Consider the following 20,206-nt stretch of genomic DNA (forward strand, 5'->3'; position numbering starts at 1 on the left):
TGATAGGAACACACACACAGAGACCTACAAACCCACCCCTCCCGCTTCCCTCTGTTCAGTGATCCTCCTGGCTCCAAGCCTCAGATACAGGCTCAGGACTTCTAATGGGAAAATTTGCCCAAAGACCTGTTCCAAGGTTTTAAGAAGTTCCTGAGAAGCCACCTGATCCCATGGTCCATCAGTCAAGATAGGAGAGAGACAAGTGTATTTAAGAGGGTGGTTCTCTCCCTTCTTTTTCTAAAGATGCGTGTCTTCCTCAAACACATCCACATCCTCGCTCGCCTGCTTATTGATCAGGACATCCCAGCTGTCAGGGCCGTTGATGGTGTTTCCACCGTTCACGCTTGGTTTCTTCTCCTGCATTTCCGACTGGCTGTCGCTGGCCACATCCAAGGTGGGGTTGTCATGGCAGCCGTTCTCAACAAAGCGCAGCTCTTCGCCGTGTGACTGCAAAGGATGAGGAACACAAATGGAGCCAAAGGAGGACATGTCTTAATACTGCTGAGAAGCACAATCAGACCAGACTAGGAGGGTTACCAAGAACTTTGGAGGATCAGTGGGAAAAGGTAAACTTTCTCCCAGCCCAGCCCTCACAGTGGTCCTAAGCACAGCAAGAGACAGGTTTGCATCTCTTATGCCTGAATGCTCTTGCTGCTCCAGCAGGGTATCCAGCTACGTCCCATAAATGGACAGGGGAAAACAGTGTCCTTCTTAACTTTCCCATCCCCTCCATCCCAAGGGAGTAAGAGTCTGGCCACCTTCCCCACCCATCCAGTGCTCACCATGTTCTTCATCTTGGGCAGGCGTCTCTGCCAGCAGTTGTATATGAGCCCCAACACAATGATGATGGCACAGATGGAGCCGATGATCACCAGTACCACAAAGAGTTTCCCATAATCACTGCGTGTCTGGTTGGGGTGCGACTGGCAGCTTGTGGTGGTTGTGTAGTTTTGGATACCAATCTGGAAGGAAGAAAGCAGTACAATAAACGTCCTGGCCTCTAGTCAGGTGAGATCCTGTTCAGACCTTCCACGGTCCAAGTACAAGAGCATCACTGTGGGGAAAGGAGCTAAAAGCCAGGATTGGAGAATCTAGTACACTGTCCTAGATGACTAGAAGGTACATACCTAAATACAACACCATTTTCCATAAAAGCTGACATATCAGCAAATGATCACCTGCACAAGGATCACACCTACATGCAACACAAGGAGGCTTTCATGGGAGAAACTGCCCAAGATTAAGAGTTCCCAAAACAAACTGTGGACAACTGATGGGTGTTGAGGCTTTGGTGACTGCTTGGCAGAGAATGTAACCACAATGAATAGGATTCCATTAAAGCTCAGGTCCTAAGAGGGCATGGTGGTCTTATGAGGTCTTGAAAGTGGACAGCTGCCCACTGATCCTAAAACCCTAGGAATGGATGCCCTAGAAACTACCCCCCTGTGGCTGTCAGCAAACAGCCCAATGTTGGTCCCAGTGACTTGGCAGATTTCAAACAGGTTACACGTTAATTCAATAGTAAGTACGACAGGTGTAAGAGAATATCTTTCCTCCTCCTTCCAATCTTATGCTAGCATAAGGTCAGTGCAGTCAGCAGTGTTTCATTATTGATAGAGCTGGAGGCATGTGGTGAACCTGTTCTGGTAGGACTCACGTTAACATGGGGTCACAGTGGCAAAGTCAAACCTTGCACTGACAGGAATCCTTCTTTCTGGACAGTTCTAGGTGCTGATACTTCAGTCACACAATTTCTATAGGGTTGGCTTTTTGCACTTTCCCTGGTGTAAGCCAATCAATACAGCACTGAGCACTTAATTTGCTTTGTCTAACTGCACCAGTTTTTTAGTTCAGGGAAAAACCTGAGAGCAGACAGACAGCAAGACAGTGGCCCAACCCTATTGCTAGGATCAGCAAAATTACTCTAGTAGCACAAAATTCCTGAGCAGAATCAGGTCCTCAGTACCTACCTATCCTGTAGGCCTAAGGTGCAAAACCAGAGATCATTGGACTAATTTGTCCTCACCTTTATCCTCTTCCAAGCTGCCTAGGGTTAAAAGGGAATATGTGAGAGCTAGAGGCAGCTGGCAGAGGAGTCTGGCATCCACTGCCTCTGGTCCTCTGCCTGCCGTTGTGTAGGCAGTTGTCTCAAGGAGTGAAATGTAGACCTTGGGATTGCAGAAGGCGTGTGAACATGTCAAGAGAAGTTAATGTATGCAAAACAGCTGCAGGGTGTGCAGGGCCAAATCTGGGCTCTGCAGCACCCACATTGCCACTGACAATAGTATAGAAGGGATGAGACTGAGTATCCCAACAAAATGAATGTGTGAAAAGCAGTTTCACAACCAAGCTGGAAAAACAGGGAGGGAATAACCAGCCCATGGTTACTTTCTTAAAGGGAACAGACATTTGATGGCCTGGCAGCTACCAGAGAGAGGAGAAGGGAGTTTGCCAAGCATCTGACTCATGTTTGCCTGCTGTGAGTTCAGCACTTGGTTAGACTGAGATATGCTCCCAGTTTTCAAGTTGCTTATTTTAATTGTATAGCCAGTCTTAACAAATGGATGCAGGCAGACAGGCTCTTACCTCGGCTAAGCTCCTCTTAACATCCCCCAGTGCCATGAGAACATCTTTTGTAGGGATAACGCCTGTAAAGTAGAAGAAGAGATCAGTGCTGCTCTCAGCTCAGGTTACTCAGTCAGACATACTCATCAGCCTGAAATCCCCAGCAGGATGGAGGCAGGGGAACACACGTTTTTGTTCGTTGTTGCTTTATGTTAGGAGGCTGAAAGGATGCAAGGACCACAGACAAGGGTACCTCCAAATATCCTTTAAAGGAGTAAAAAAATCCAGGGATGAACTGGTACCAGAGCTGCCTAGGTACCCTTCCCACTGCCACAGAAGTTCTCAGGATCTGTGTTTGCTCTGGGAGCAGCAGCACCCAAAAAGTCATGGATGCAAATTCACATAGGTCATAATATCAACATTTGAAGTCTCTGTCACTATGCAGGCAGCAGAGGCAGTATTGGAAAAGGACCCTTACACCAAAATGAGAATAAAGAGATGATAAAATTTTTCAGTCCAACCCACCTTCACTGTCAGCTTTGGTTTCTTTGGGGATGCAGAGGAGGCATTATCAGAACTGTCCTAGTTCGGACAAGACTTAAAAGTTGATAGGTTAGGAACTGAACCAAGAGCAGGCTGTCGTATCCTGTCAGTGCATCTTGCCATGGAGGAGAGTACATAAACATCGGGAGAAAGCTGACAGATGCTTGGGTGAAGACAGCCCAGGGAGGGAGCAAAGGGCAGAAGACAGAGCTTTGTGCAAGTAGTAAGGGAGAAGTCAGAAGGCAGAGAAGTGAAGGAAGAGCATTATGTCCTCAGCCCCTCTCCATCCTTCAAGTCCAATGAGAACTGGGAACTGATGAAATGGACTGGAAAGCAAAAGCTCCTTCCAACATGGCTTAGCACCTCTACTTGGGAGCCCCTTAAATACACCCCCCCATCACAGGAAGGTTCTTTCTCCCAGCACTTACCCTGTTCCCCCGCCAGTGTCATTAGCAAGTGCTTGTCGTTCTCATTAGGTTTGCTCAGAGAGATCAGCCAGCGGTCCTGCAGTCCATCCGCCTGTCTGGAGAAGGCATCCTGCACCAGTGCCAACAGCTGGGGACCCCTCTCCAACCGAAACTCCTCCTGCCACAGGAAAGAAACCTGGCTGAGCACATGGTGGGGACAGGGCAGATGTAACACTGCAGGATTGGTAGGGCCAGGACCCCTGCACCAGGCATGCCCAAAAGTCAGCAGTGTTAAACCTGGTGCAACCCTTCTCTGCATGCCCCAGCGCCCCAGGCTGGATCCACATACATCTCCTGATGCACCAACCCTCCTCCTGTGCTCCTGTGGCTGCCATATGTCCCACACCAAGCCCAGCTCCCTTGGCACGCAGGGATCCTGAAGTGACATTATCGTTTAAGGCAAGAAGGAAGCAGCCAGGCTCTTCCCCACAGTCAGTGCTGGGTCAGCGGGTGCTGCTCAGCCTGACATGCTCCAGTCATCCCTCAGCAGGCTCCTTTGCTGCTTTCTCACTCCTGTGTTTCTATTCTTATCTCCAGTTGCCATGCCAACCTGAAGGCCACACAGATGATTAATAAAATGGAGAGCTCTTGTTACCATGGCAATTCGAAGCGCTCAGGACAGGCACAGGACTGTGCCGAAAATGGCCTAATTGGAAAAGACACCGATGACTGGGGCCTGAATCACACAGGCCTGTCAGTGTAATGGGTTTGGGCACGGGGAGGCAGGAGGAGCTGCTCGAGGAAGCAGCACCATGATGCAGCACCATGATGCTCAGCTGAGGCTCCAGCTCACAGCCCCAGTGCCAGCCTGAGGCTCTCCTCTGTGGGATACAGAGGAAGGGGTGGCAGCTGAGCCCAGGAGCAGGAGGAAGAGAGAAGTGAGATGTTCCTGATAATGGGGAAAGCAGAGGTTAAAGAACACTGATAAATTATCCATGGTGAGAAAAGAGCAGTGAAGGAGCCTGAACACATGTGCCAAGGTGGAGGTCACCTCTCAATGAGTAGCCAGGTACCACTGTTGGGTCACATCCTGCAGTTCTCACTTGGGCAAAATTCCCAGGTATATTGAGTGGGAGACGTGTCCAGAGAGAGACTGAAGTGATTTCCTTGCCCAGAGCCCACAGGGAAGATAAATGGGTTTCCAGATTAACCCAGCAATACAGACATCATTCCTGCAGCAGGTAAAAGCCTGGTGCTACAAAGTATATTAAAGCTCAAGGTGCAACCCTCTGGAAGGGACTAAGCAGTCTCCTTGACCCTCAGCTTTACAGTGGGATGCAGTACTGTGCCAGATCACAGCACCAAAGCATCAGAAATACATGAGGAATCCCCATTCACATGAATTCAAACTACAGCACTTGCAACACAGGTTCTCCCTCACAACACTGGAAACCCAAACACCACAGGGCTCAGATACAGAAACCAGGAAACAAAAGGGACAGGCAAACAGTAGCTGAGGTGGACAAACTCAGCAAATTACCACAGGTAGAAAACAACTGCATCAACATCAGTGGGAAGGAGAAGAGCTTGATTTCAGCTTCACTCATGCAAAGTGGTAATGGGATGCAGGGAACGAAGCGATGCTCATGTTAAATATGTATGTCGACAAATGTCCCCTTGAATAAGGGTAGTGCAGCACAAATCATTCACTGGGAAATATGTTTTGAAACATGAAATCAAGTAGAAAAACAGTTCAGCCCTGCCTATCCCAGAGCACCGTCTTCCTTCTGCAGAACTGAGGATTCAACAGCGAAGACATAATTTGATCAAGAGACATCTGCACATCTGCTTTTCAGTTCTTGCCCTTACAGTGGTTTAAACAGCACATATGCAAGTGGCCACAGGAAGGAAGCTACTCTGTATTACAAAATTAACTAGCATTTAAAGTCCACAGATATGGGATAAAGAGCGATGGGGACTAGGACATGGAGGAAGCAGAGCAGCAGGACTCTGGTTTTCATGGACTGCTTTTCTGTGTTGCAATTGTGAACTGTAGCCGAGATACTTAAAACCCTTCAAAATGGTTTGCCTAAACCAGGAGAAAAGAGACTGACTTTTCATCTTCTTTCATCTACTCTTAGAGCAGTTAGCATGCTTTACTTGTATAGGAATTTCCCTATTTTCTCTGTCCCCAAAAAGTTCACTTAAAAAAAGAAAAAACCCACAAAAATAAACCAACCAAGAACTCAGCAATAGTGGCAATAGCTTAGTGCTACAGAGCCACCCTGCAGTAACAAAAGCAGCTGCCTCTGCCCAGAGCAGGAGCCCCAGAAAGCAGGACTGCTGATACACAAGGCCAGAACATAGTTCCTTGACGAAACATTTCGATCTCAGGCTGTCAGGCTCATAATAATTTCTTAGCATTATGAAAGGCACCTTGACCCCAGGCCTTTCACAACTGGTTTTTAAGTGGCTGATAAAAGGCTCAGCAGAAGTGAACAAGCCCTTTTACCAGGGACCCACAGGGGACTCTGGGCTCATGAATTAACTGAAGCTTTATGAGGATGGATGGACAGGCATTGGATTAGCAGAGCATGGCTAGTTAACAGACCCAAATAACACACAAGATAGGAGGATGGGGAGAAGAGGCTCTTAAGGAAGATTTAGTGATAGCTGCTTGTTACTTAACCATGCACACTGTAAATGGGGAGTTCCTACCTATTCCTCTGAGCCATCAGAGGATTGTTACTATATGCTGGAAGGAACGGAAGAAAAAGGAGAGAAGGAAGAAGAATTGCATTTCAATCCCGCCACATTTCCTACCAGTAAGAGGTGCAATGTTAAAAGCTTTCATGTCTCATGACAATCCAGGTGCTGACTGGCACAGACTAGCAGCCAGAAGTTAGTAGAAAATCCAATATGGGACTGACATGTGCTAGACTTTGAGCAAAATCATCTCTTTCCACCCACTCTTTTCCCTTTTGGAGAGCAGGAATATTTCTGTCCTCCTCCCCTTCTCTTCACAGCCTCTATAGGGGAGTTCAGATTTAGGGCTTTTAAAATGTTTTGTAGTGAAAGCAGACAGCAAGAGCTGTGTCTGCCTCCCTGCACCTCTCAGCACTGTTCCCCCCATGCCACCAAATCTCTTTGGACTGACTTACACAGTCAATGTTATCCGACATATTCAGGATGATGTAATTTTTTCCCGCAAGGTTGCTCCAGTCTTTGCAGATCACCTGGAGAGACAAGACAAAGACAGCTGGGTTCAGGTAGTGAATGCAGCTCTGCTGCTGAAAGCCTAGGGTACACAAAGGGACAGGAGGGAGCACCTGTGCCACACCCCCAAGAATGTGTGTGTAGAATAGAGTATGTGACTATTCTCTAATTCTCTGTACTAAGGAGGAATCACCATTTCTTTGCTAGTGCATGGGGCAGGGACAAAGTTTCTGTGCCAGCTTGCCACAGCCCAGCTTACCTTCCACCTTTGTGCAGACTCAAGGAGGACACAGGTTCTCAGTGGGAAGCTCTCTAGCCTGCAGCCTTATCAGCACTTAACACAAAACCTAACCAGGAGCCTCTGTGGTCCTTGTACAAACTGGTGAGACAGGGCAGCACTTTGCAGGCAGGATAGGATGCACAGAGGGACTAACTCACTTGCTCAGGCTCCTGAGTTCCATGGGGGAAAGAACAAAATTAAAAGCTTTGCTTGTTACTTTCTCACCCATCAGGTCCTGCTACGTATCTTCTCTTAACCAGCTGCCAGTTTGCTGGATTCAGGAACTGCATTTCACCTCACACCTCCTCTCCCACAGGCTCCCCTAGACCAGCATCCTCACAGGTTGCTGTACCCTGTTCCACCTGCTCTGCATCTGGTCCCTGCAGGCAGCAGCAGCAAAAATAGCACTTTCTTCTCACTCCCTTTCCAGAAATCCTTGGGGCCGTTTTTGTCCTGACACTTCCAATAATGCAGGCTGAACAAACAAGGAGCTTTCTTTACTGTGCATGCCCCAGAGGGAGGGTGTTTATCAGAAGCAGGATTACGTGCAGCCAGGAAGATGTGAGGGGGCAAGGCTTTCACCAAGGATGATGGATACCCTTAAGAAGTGCTCTGAAAACCTCTCCCCCAAAATTCAGTTTTAGCTGGGTGAACAGGAAAAACTACTTCCACCAGTCAGACATAGGGATGGGGTTTAACAGTCCCCCAAGAGAAAAGCACCCAAACATCTCCACTGCAACCTTCCACCCCACTCTCAGCTCCCAGTGCTACCTGTGCTGAGTCCCAGGGCAGCTCTGTTGGCAGCATGGCCATGCGAGCATCCCCAGCCTGTGGTGACAAGCTCCTCTCTGATGCCGCAGTCTCAGTGGCTGACTCAGTGTCATTCCAAATGGGATGATCCCATGCAGTCTCATCAGCCTTATCCCATGGAGACACAGAAGTAGTGGGGTGCTGCTCATGCCCAGAAAGAGTCTGGGTGCCTGGGGAGATGCTTCCAGGAGAGGGTGTCCCCACGGGTGTTTCCACTGTGTGCTCCATTTCAGTTGGCATTGTGGGCTCCAGCATCTCCCACCCCAGTGTGGGCTCCGCAACCTCCTCTCTGGCTGAATGCTCTTCTCCAACAGCCTCCACTGTTGTCTCAGCAAGCTCTGCTCTTGTGGTAGTCACAGGCAGCTCTGAATCTGCTCCCCCAGCAGCCCAAATGTCCCCAGCTGTCACCTCAAAGAGTTCTTCTGAAACACTGGGAGATCTTGCAGCAACAGTAGTAGAAAAAATAGAGGACACAGGTAGAAGACCTGGTCCCATGCTGCTCCCAAGATCTAAGCCTGGAGAAACAGAGTCCTCTTCTTGACCTCCTATGGCTGCCTCAGTTACAATACTTGGCCTGGCAGAGGCTGTGGAAAACAGAAGGGAAAAGGAGTCTTCTTGGTCCACTGGTTCCAAAGATGTAACCTCTGGCTCAGAGGTCTGTAGGATCTCCACTCCCCCTCTTGAGTGGTCTATAGGGAGCAGCCCCTCCTCTTCCTCCAGTGTGGAGAAAGGTGTGTGCAAGTCAGGCTCAACAAATTCTGCTGGTGCCTGGACAGTGGCTGTTTCCCAGTTGTCTTTCACCTGTGTTCCATTCCCTTTTGGCAGGGCCTTCTGAGATGTAGCAGGAAAGCTATAATCTAAAAAGAGATGCAAAAAACTTCATGTCACATCCCAAGTAACTAAGGACTCTGAAAGGCTGAGAGCTGGCCCCATTATGTGTCCAGCCACAGATGGGGTCAAATAGCAGAGACCCTCTAAGCACAGGCAGCCTGTCACTGCAATGAACAATCCCATCTAATGAGTGCACTTTCCAGCTCCCCATTCCATCCCAGTGAACCCACGTTTCCAAGGGATAATTTGCATGTTCATTCTCACCACTCCATTCTGTCCTGAGGCATTTTCACAGGCAATAATAAGTAACAGTTTTGACACCTGGCATCTTTAAGTTGAGGTTATGAGCATTAGGAGTCAGGCTGGGACCCAGAGATTCAGTTCAGATGGGATTCAGAAAGATATGGGGTTGTGGCAGCAGTCGGCCACAAGCCAAATGGGAAATACTAGATAGGGAAATACTAAAAAAGAGAAACTAAAGCACAGAAAACCAAATCCTCCTTCCTGGCACACCCAAGTCATACCACCAAAACCTGAATCAACCTGGGCATCTTTGAAATGCAAATTTTAGTTTGTACAGTACTTCATAGCAGAAAAGCCATCCCACAAACATCTGCATTATGAGACTCCTGTGTCATTAAGGAAGAATTTTGTTTTGCTACAGCAGCCAAATCTAACTCCCCTCCCTCCAGCTTCAGCCTCTGGTTGTTCTGTGGCTCTGATCACAAATGCATGTGTTGTAGCTAGACAAATGTAGATGATAAAGTAGAAGATGCACCTCACAAATGTAAGGTCAGAGCAGGCAGTGGTGTCTTCTGGAAGCTAGCAAGGGGATGGGACCTCAGGATAAGGAAAGTATCTGTAAAATCAGACATGTTTAGCTCAGAGTGGCAGGCACAAATCCAGCAGGCATAAATCAGCCTTCATCTTTCTTGAGAAACTGCCCACACCCATGGAGCTTCATTTCAGGATTCTGCATCCCAATCTTTCTCCCCAAGACAAGCACAACACATTCTCACTGAGAAAGGGAAGGAAGATGATCCCTCTGCAGCCAGAAATGAGCTCTCGACCCCGTCTATGGTTATTAAGTGACTGTCTGAAATCCCCAAGGCTCCCATCTTCTCTCCTGCCTGCCAAAGCAGATGCTCTACTGAACACAGTGGGCAGCAGCTGTCTGGATGCCTTACAGAGATCTGTACAAAAAAACCTCCATGCATCCCTGACTCCAATCAGTCACTTGCTGCTGCCAGAGTGGGTGTGAGACCCCAAGCAGAGAGGGCCATGTCAGTGAACACACCCATTTCCTTGGATATTCCCTGGCAATCAGGACTGCCCATTCTGCTCCTGCATGCTCCTCCCCACCCATCCTGAGCGGAGAACACACTGCCCCATCCACCCCAAGCAGGAGATGGAAAGATGCCCATGTTCAGCTGGCAAGTGGCTTCCCTAAGCCACAGTTCATTCCCTTCATGCTGGCAACAGCTCCTTCCAGGTGTTGACCAAAGATGAGCATGCTCCAGCTGCTGACCTCTGAAGTCACAGTGTGGGGACTGTCTACCCGCTCTGTCTGCAAAAAGGCTACTGAGATCTACTGACCACCACAGGCAGAAGCCACATGGTTTTGCCACTGGGCTTCACTAGAGAGCACCATCCTGACTGAGGTCGTCCCCAAGGACCTTGAGGATTAAAAGATTTTTGCTTCCCAACAGACTACCTGGTGATGCTCTCCCAAAGGCCAAGGAGGCTGGTAAGACCAATCAGTGGCATCACAGACAGAAAACAACATCTCTCCTCCACCGCCTGGCACTGATCTTCCCCCAAAGGGCCATACCAACAGGTCCATATCCCAGTGTCTGCAGACACAGTCACTGCCTTGCTAGAGAGATGGTGGATAACAGTGGGAACAGCCATGGACCATGGGATTGAGGAGGTTTGGTTGGGACTCTTTTCAGACAGAAGCCCTTCTCCCAAGGCTCTGCTACTCCTCCTGCTGCAGGGATACTCAGGATTTGCACGAGAAACCTCATCAGGAACCCTGCCTGCCCTGACATGCTGTGGGTGAAAAGTGAGGATTTTCACCCCTTAAAACTAGGCCCTGTCAAATGAGATGTTATTTTCAGGGACCAGCAATCCAATCTGCCATCTCCTTCGCCTAAAGACACTCTCAGCTATTCTCAACTCCTCTGCACCTCCTCTCTTCCCTGCTCCTCTTCCCACCTGGAGGAGAGTATGAACTGGCAGATGGGCACAGCAAAAAAAAACAAACCACGAAAAAGCAGCATGGGGTTTGTCCCACAGGAATGAGAAATGCTCCTAGCCTGTCAGTTCTCCTTTGAAGTCACACATTCAACCTTTCCTTAAAGTTCTCTGTCACAGATTAGCTAGCTCCCGTGGGGGAAAGCCCTGCATGGTGCGGTCATTGACGCCTTTCCACCAACACCATCTAAGGATGCCAGAGGGATTGCTGCCTCTGCCATCTCTCCTGGGCAATGAAAGTTCAGGGAGTACCCATCCCACTCTCCCCCAGCAGGCTTCTGTCTTACATGGCAGTCAAAGATTGAAACCTGAGCTGCTTCTCCGGGCTAGCAAATGAACAAGGTAGATGCAGACACAGGAATCCTCACACTCATTCTCACTTGTCATCAGTTTCCCCACCATCCTGCATGCTAAGCTGGGACCATCCTTCTGTCTGGTTCATTAGACCCCACTGATTAGAAACTCAACTCCCCTCAAATCCTGAAAGTGCTGTTACTCAGATTTGCATGGGGAACAGTGAAATTTGAGGCATTTTGGTCAGAGTTGTGCTGGTTTGTGTTCCTTAAAACAAGGAGCTCTCCATACAATCCAGTTACCAAAGGGGTTTGATCACTTCCCAGACTCAGAGGTTCAGGGACAATCACAGAATCATCAAGGCTGGAAGAGACCTTCAAGATTATCTAGTCCAACTGTCAGCCCAGCCTCCCCACAATCCCCCCGAAACCATATCCCCAAGTGCCACATCCAGATGTCAATGATGACGAGTCAGTCCTTCCTTCCAGACTTTTCAGCTAGACACTTAGTTCCTGTCAAAAAGGCATCTCCCATTTTTAGCAGCTCTTCCACCATTCAGCTAGCAGTTCCCCTTCTGCAAGTGGTCTCCTACGATTCTCTTGGCCCACCTGGTCATCCTCTACCTTCAGCAGACCCTCTGCACCTGGCTCACATGCTCTGGACACATGGCAGTGCACACCCAGACCTTCCCACCTACCTATGCCAGTGCTATTCACTCCGATTCCCACCAGCTTTTGTGGAGAGAAACAGCAACCACGGAACAGAATGGCCAGACAGATGCAGGTGGCCTGTGCTCCTGCTGCAGAAAAGGGGTAGAGTCTTCTTATAAACGACACAGGCATTATGAAGCTGGCTGCAATGCCAGATTTGCCTGGGTTGTTCATCAGTTCATCTAATTTCAGCAAGGAAGCAGAGCACTGCCAAACCAAAGGGTGCCTGAGAAGGGAGGAGGTAGTAGCTGCACACACCATCAGCTCCTTCCCTGCCAGGGTCTGCTCCATGAATCTCCCACCAAGATCAGCAGTAGACTGGAGCACAAGAGGAGCTTTTGACCACGCACAGACATGGCACATGCCACATACCCCTTTCCAGCCACAAACAAGAGCAGCCAAGCCATGATGGAGACAGCCTGATCACAGAGTGGGACAGCTCAGGAGAACTCTCTGCTGGATACACAAAACTATCCCAGCACCTCTGGCCAAACAGTTAGCAGCCATGGACCAGATGACTGCAGTAGGCAGCCCCAGCTCCATGTCACATACTCTTCCAGACCTTCTCAGTCACACCATTCCCTTGGGAGTCTGGCTCACCAATATGAAATTCCACACCTCTACCTCACCTCTTTGCCACCACATCCTTAGCTATGCTCCTTAATGCTTTCCATCAGTGGTGATATTACTCATATTGCAGCATCCAGCTGCCTCCCCCAATCCCCCAGCCTTTCCCTTCCAAGCTCTCTTACAAAGACCCCTCTTACAAAGACTGTTTACTAACGAAACCATCTTGCACAATCCTCCTGCCATTCCATATCCTGCCCTTTGCATCTCCCAGCAGACCTAGGTCTGGGTCGAACAGATGCATTTCCTTTGCCTGGGGAAATGATTTTCCCTGGGAGAGGTGAACATAAGCTTCAAACCTCTGCAAAAGATGCCATTCAGGCAATGCCCTGCTTCCTCCAAAATCAATACAAAAACTTCCCTGACACCAGATGGGCCAAGACACGGCACTGTGCCAAAGCATGATTCCCCAGCCAGACATTTAATTCATTACATTTCTGCTTTTCCTTCATTCAGAAGAGCTGGTCTCAGTTACTGCCCTACAAGGTTCCCTACCCTGTGTTTGCTATTAACTTTTTGAAGCAACTGTGACAGCTCAGGAAAAGGGTGATCCTTATTGTTTTTAGTACACATAACCCAACCATAAGGTCTTTATTGGATTAAACTGGAAGATCATGTTAACCAGTGATTGAATTACTGATAACTGGAGGGCACTGTAATGAAGACAAGAACATTCCTGGGCTCCCACCACAACAACAACACAGCCTGATAGCACCATTCATACTAAAGCACCTGCCAACTTTGGGAAGCACAAGATGCACTCTACTCACTGCTAAAAACACAGCCAGGTCTGAGGCTGTATCTGCTCCCTGTTTTGCAGTATAGAGCAGTGAGGCTTACTGCAAAAAGTCATACTCCAGCTGATTGAAACTGCAGGGAGATTTCAAAGAGGCAAAATGCAATTACTGGTCTTGGAATTGAGCCAGTTGGGGCTAATATACTAATCTCCCAGAATAGCTAGGAGAAGTTACTATCTGAAACTCCAAGACGGTTTACACATACAAAAGACATCGCAGTCAAAAGAGAGACCAAGGGTAGCAAAGTTGTTAGGTCTCATTATGGTTGGAATTTGCTTAAGGTAGAGACCAGGCACCAAGTGCTCAGATGTTCCCAAATAGCCTCATACACGTTTTTCCTGCTCAAAGTATGGACTGCAATAAAGCTAGAATAAGCCATTCTCACCCAAACAGAGTCAGTAAGGGATAACTGCACCAGAATAACCCTATGCACAGAGAAACCCTCTGTCACAGGTCAACCTTTGCCAGCAATGTCTTGACTGAAATGGCTTGTCCTGAGACACATCACCTAACGTGTCACAGCACACTAAACCAGGGCATAAACAAGAGGCATCCAGGAGCTGAGCTCGGGCAGGCGGCTGCTCAGCGCTAAGCTGCTTATGTAGACAGTCTTTACCAGGTGCTTCATTTCATTAATGCTTGGGTTGAAGATGGTATTAAGAACTGCAGATTTGCTGTCAGTCTGGATGAAGAGGCAGCAGATTTCAGCAAGGCTGAGAGATACTGGGATCTCTCTGGCCAGAGGCAAGTAATTCACCATGGAAGGTAGTGAACCTCACTGTCAGAGAAGAGTTGGGAGTGGAAGGTATTTTATACCATTAGCTGGTTAGAAAACTTCCTTTTCTTTGAATACAGTCTAGTACTTCTAACTTGTGTGCCCTGCTAGCCCTCATCCAAGCTCTCCTGGGAATCCCTTCTACTAATTACTATGAATAATTAAAAGATTACAATTTCCTCCCCCAGCCCCCCCAAAGCACCACATGCCATCCTAGTGAATCACCAATCTGTAAGACTTGATAAGATTTGATAGCTCTCAGCAGAGTCATGCCTTGGTCTTCAAGGACCCTGGAGCGAAAAGAGCAGACCCTGACTGTAACAAAGGGAGCTCCAAGCCCACCATCACACTGGAATACATGATGATGCACTCCAATCTTTGAACACTCAGCTGTTGGGCAAAGGAGGAGAGGGATGAAGTGCTCTTATTCACTAGGCATTCACAAGTCTTGTATCAGTTTTCAGGAACCCACATTTCCCAGCAATTAATGATTAGGCTGCCTCAACCTAGAGCCTCCACTGAAAAGGGAACATGTGGGGCACTGTGTTCTGACTGAGACAAAGGAGAACACCAGGAGGTGCAAACCAGGGAGTACTCCAGGATGGATACACCACAAAAAAACTCTTGACCTAAAAATCAGGCACTCAAAGAGACATACAGTCTGAATAACTCCCATCTTCTAGCCCTAAAGTTAGATGAGATGTTGCATCCTGTCATCCAGGACATCCAGTGTGACACATGGGGGACTGGAAGCCTATGTGCAAAATAAGATGGGGAACACAGGAAGAAAAGAAAGGAAGACAGGAAAGGCCAGATGTGAGTCCCTGCAGGTCCACTCTCTCTTCAGAGTCAATCTGCAGCTCAGGCCAATTTGCTACCAAAGGTGAAGCAAAGCAGCCAAACCCAAACTACAACCTACAAACTTTCAGGTTCTCTGGAAGCCTGAAAGGATGCAGAAACAACAGTTCCACTGCTCCAATGAGTTGCCTTTTGACTGAAGTACAAGTCATATGCTGCTTCTTTCTGTGAGGATATGGCATCCATATTCCCACCAAACATAACCCATCTCTTCCACATGCAGTTCCCCTGGGTAGCAGCTGTGCATGGAGCAGCACACATGCAAGTGTACACTTCTGTGCACCCTCAGACAGAATGAGACAACTGTCAGGGCCCTTCCACAGGCTGGTGCTCACTGATGTCAATATAGATTCACTGTTCCATAGCATAAATCAGCAAAAGCACATTATTCAGGAGAACCAGAGCCCCAGGCTGCGCTGTGCTCTGCCAGTGGGAGTTTGTTCTCACTTTCTAATGGACTAACAGGTGGCCCTAGATGCCACATGTTTTCCAGAAATATTTTTAAAGGATGTTTGAGTGAGCTTTAAAAAAAATAAAAAAAAAAGAAAAAAGAGAGCAGCAGCTGCAGATTGTTATTACTTTCTAGCTCTTGTAGCCTCGAAGTCACACAAAGGCAGGGGAGTCTCCCCACGCAGACTTCAGAAGGACATACAAAAAAGGGGAGATGACTAACACAGCTTCAAAATCCCAAGATTTGTGACCTGTCTGCAAGACCACCACCAGTTTCAGGCCCAATATCTTTACACCAAACACAGAAAGAAGCCAGCACAGGTCTCCTTTCACAGCAGACAATTTTCTCTCTCTAGTAATACAGCAATCCTGTTTTGTGCCTTGATTGATGCAGGGTCTCCAATCTGTGCTTGGGACAGAGCTACCAACTGTGCTGGGCTACACTTCACAGAAAGAAATCCCACATAAGGCAAACTTATACCATAAACAGTTTTTCCCCTTAAACAGCAGCTGTTTAAAACTGTTTAATGGATTTTTACATTGAAAATAACCTAACAGATGTCATCACACAGTTCCACAAGGTATCACATGGCATCTGTCACACATGCAGCATGTAAGATCCATTGGTTGTGTGCATCTCTCGTGCACAGACTTCGCATGACAGGAGAAGGCTGCCCAATTTAGGGATGCTATTACAATATCCTTTATTGTAAAATGACACACAACAGGTTTCTAATTAAATTTTAAGTAGAAATGTGCTCCCAGATCTTGAATAATTCAAACTGTTCTATTAACCAAGGTTCTGAAATGCCATTGAGACATGAGCTCTGGACACAGCAATGGTCAGGGGGAAGAAACAGTGCCTGGAAGCAGAGCAGCAGTTATCTGGGCAGCGGATAGGGCAGGGTATGTGTAAAGGACAGCTGAAAGAGCACATCTGTTCGTGGAGGAAAGTACTGCAGGCAAGAACGGAAGGAGAGAGGAGCATGTTCTGCATGCAAATGGGGAGAGGCACGTGCAAGAGGCAAGGCTGGGTTCGGTACCCAGTCATCTCGCTCTCAATGCACAAGCACATGCTGTTCTCCAAGTCACGTCCAGATCTGTGAGTACATGCAGGTGCCTGCTGGCACACAAATAAAAGCGCCGCTGAGCACACTGCCAGTGCGTGAGAGCGGCTGAGCCAGAGCATGTCCCAAGGATGCGCTGGCAGGAACAGGCACCATCCGCCCCCAGCATCTGCACAGCTGCCCCATGGCCAGGGCTGCAAGTGCCCCAGGGGCCAAGGAGCTGCAGAGTAGCAAGAGCACAGCCAGATAAGTTTAGCAGCAATGTCAGTGTGTAAAGGGCTTTGGAGACCTAAGCTGGGATGGCCCTTGCCCCACATAGCGTGCACTGTGCCCCAGTGGGCAGCCCGAGCCATAGCTCTGCAGCAGCCCTCAGCCCTGTGTAAGCACAGGTGGTTTTTAAGGTCACAGAAATAAGAGTGAAGATAAAACAAGACTTGTGCTTTCTAATCGCAGACCTCAATCAGACCTGCTGAGAGGGAGGCAGCGATACCGGATAAGGGAGGAGGGGTAAGGCTGAAGCCTGGCCCTTGGGTAACACTTAATACATGCCCCACATGACACTTAAGAGCAGGAGCATGTGAAATAATCTCCTAAGCTACTGGAAACCCTGCAAGGCTCCTCCTCCTTCCTCCCATCGTTCTCCTTGAGAGCATCTCAAAGCCAATGAGGGGCTTGGGGAGAGACCACTGAGGAGGGGACTCATGGGTCTCAAAAAACACTTCACAGAGGAAAGCAAACTCAAATGGTAACAAAACCCACTTTGGCCATGACTCCTCAGTAAGTAACAAGACAGGGTAGGCAAAAGGACAGCTGCCCAAAGGAGAAAACCCACTGTCTTCTCTTGGGTTGAATTCCCACTGAAGTCACCAAGACAGGAAACCAGAATTTGACCCAGGGAACCCAGCTTGGTCTCAAATGCTAAGACGGCCTTGATCTCTGAGTTGGGCTCTTGAGACCTTAAAGTTGCACTTAATAAACAGGAACAGAAAGAAGGGAGAGGGAAGAGAGAATAAAATGGTGAAAGAGAAAGGAGGGCATGAGGCAATGGGAAACTAGATGGAGGCAATACTTTTCCCAGCTCATAGCAGCTCAGGAATAAAGGCTCAGCTGTAACTTAGTTTCTAAAGCCTGTGCTTGCTGAGGGTTCACTGGGGACACATCAGGCACTGAGGTGAGAAAATAGAGCTGACGTTTAATCTCAGGCCCTCTTAGCAAGAGTTGTGTTGAAGCAGGAAGACAGATCCTGCATCCTTCCGCCTCCCCAGAGTCCCTGCAGAGTGGGGAGGAAAAATGGGGCAAAAATAACCTACCTGTTGCTGGTCCCAAGTCCAGGCTGGAGTCGTTGAGCTCTCCCCCATCTTCCCAGAAGTACTGTGGGGGCTGCAAGATCTTGGACTCCTCATTCTCCTCACTGGCAAAGCCTGATCCTGGGGCAGCATGCAGAGAGCCAGGGGCAAGATCTGGCTCTGCAGCCTCCGGGCTGGTTTGCTCATGGGAATTCATGGCTTCCAGGTGGGACATCATGGCAAACTCCAGCAGGGAAGTTGAGGTGAGGCCATCGGCAGTTGGGTCCTCCGAGGAGGCAAGGCAGAGGCACAAGGTCCCTGTATAATGACAGTAAACCCACATCAGAGATAGGACTGACACTCACCGCTCCTGCCAAACCAACCTGCTGCCTTCAGGGTAACCTGCCCCACAGATGGGCTGTGCTTTCAGCTGATGAGGAAAATTAGGGTGTTTTGGGAAACATCCACAACTGTGCAGAGGAGCATTCGCATCCAGGAGTCAGTGCCAAGCAGCCATTCAGCCTGGGGCACCTCTCTTCAATGGGAGTGATGGTTCACCCTCTCTGAGGGTTTTTCCCCTCTGTGAAAGGACAGGGTGCCTTGTTAATCACCCACCCATCCTCGAGAGGAGGTGGAACATCTTATAACTCAGCCATAAAACTGTGGCCCTGTAAAGACAGTGACAGTTTCCTATCTGACTGTCCTGATCAGCAACTATATTATATGCAGGGGGACTGATTTAAACCATTACTGTTTACAACACCAATATTAATTATGCTTTAAATAAGTACGCTGAAAATCTATTTTTAAGTCATTGGTTTGAACTTCATTTTGCATTCCCATTGTTGGTTTTCATAAGGAAGGACTGATCATCACAGGCAAGAACTGAAATGTGACAGCAACAAACATCTAATGCTAACCAGGAAGGCAAGTGCATTTTACCCTTTTCTTTCAACATTATATCCCTGTTGTTTCCATTTTATCTATCAGACGGTTTGACTGACACCTCTTGATTCCTAGATGAGACTTTAATTGTGATTTGTGTCAAGGTACATTCACATGCATATTGAACTTCAATCAAAATGCAAGAAAACAGCACCTGGAACTTGGCTTTATTCAGCCGATAAACACCATGATAAATATGGAGACATAAGGAAAAAATAAAATTACTAAAACGTGTTTTACATTTAAAACAGTTTTGTTAAGCAAGCAAAGTAACTAATTTGGGTGAACTGAACCATTTGCTTCCCAGCCCTCTGTTCTTCAGCACATTAACACTAGAAGATCTCATCCTCTCACAGCTGATTTTTATTCATAGATCAGAAGAAAAAACGACAAGTTTTCTCGCTTTCTCAGCTCGTACTCAGTTTCTCAATTCTTAATGAACCAGTCACTGAACTGAACTAATTGAATAAGCTTAAATGAAGACTAATTTGGTATTTTTCTTTGATAAGTGATTTTCTAGACAACAGAAATGCAGCAGATCTAATCCATCTGGATTTCAGTCAAATATCTGATACAGTGCCTCATGCAGAATTACAAGAGAGGCAGGAAAAGACACCGATTAGCAGGAAAACTGTAAGGCATCGGCTATACAAAGAACAACAGAGGCTTGTGCTGGAGAGAGGCTATTAGTGGAATTTCTCAAGGTTTGTCCTCGTATCTGCTGTTCTTTCACATTTTCCTAAGTGACCTTGGAACAAAAATTAGGAACATGGTAATGAAATTAGCCAAGGGCACAAAGCGAGGAGACATCCTCACTGCACAGAAAGACTGTAGGTGATCTTGAGAATGGGAATAACAGAAATATTATGAAAAGAAATAGTACAAAGTGATAAGTCATCCCCTTGAGAGCTAGCACAAAGCATTTCTGATACAAGATAGGAAAACATCCATTAGAAACATCTTAAGAGGAAAAACTCCTGTATTAGAAACAGCTCTGAGATATCACTGGAATGCAGATGTGAAAATCCTTGCACAGCCTTGAAGTATTAGAAACAGAGATTTCACAAAGCACTGCTGAGATATCACCTGGATGCTGCTCACAGATCTGGATACACATGGTCTGAAATGATTTAAGCTGAGCTGAACTGCCTCCAGGGAAGGGCACAGACCAGGCAACCTCCTGAGGTTGCTTCCCACCACTGTGTCCTACAAGTCCACATCCCAGGAGGACAAATACAGACCAGAGCAAGTGGTAAAATGAGCTGTGGGGCAATGGACAGACGGGTTGGTCCTGGTGCTTTCACTGAAAACACTGGCTTGCTGGCACAAAAAGTTTGGGAATTGCTGCTCACCTGCCAGACTGATTGCCAAACCTGTGTCAGGAACACTAGAAGCCAGAAATGCATTTGTCAAGTCTTCTGCCTGCTCTGACCCTCTCCACCTTCCTCACTATTCTCTGAACTGAGCAAAATGCAATAGTGGTTAATCT

General features: G+C 47.8%; 1 protein-coding gene across 1 annotated transcript; it reads right to left on the reverse strand.

Moving 5' to 3' along the window:
• Positions 1-237: 237 nt before the first annotated feature.
• Positions 238-18,090, reverse strand: PODXL2 (podocalyxin-like 2; the record flags this gene model as incomplete). Its single annotated transcript, XM_009075921.1, has 7 exons — positions 238-447; positions 783-962; positions 2,587-2,648; positions 3,537-3,693; positions 6,677-6,751; positions 7,783-8,678; positions 17,797-18,090. Coding segments are annotated over 7 exons (1,874 nt in total), but the record flags the coding sequence as incomplete, so codon positions are not given.
• Positions 18,091-20,206: the final 2,116 nt, after the last annotated feature.

The sequence above is a fragment of the Acanthisitta chloris genome, unplaced genomic scaffold, assembly GCF_000695815.1.
Source record: "Acanthisitta chloris isolate BGI_N310 unplaced genomic scaffold, ASM69581v1 scaffold6990, whole genome shotgun sequence".
NCBI lineage: Eukaryota > Metazoa > Chordata > Aves > Passeriformes > Acanthisittidae > Acanthisitta > Acanthisitta chloris.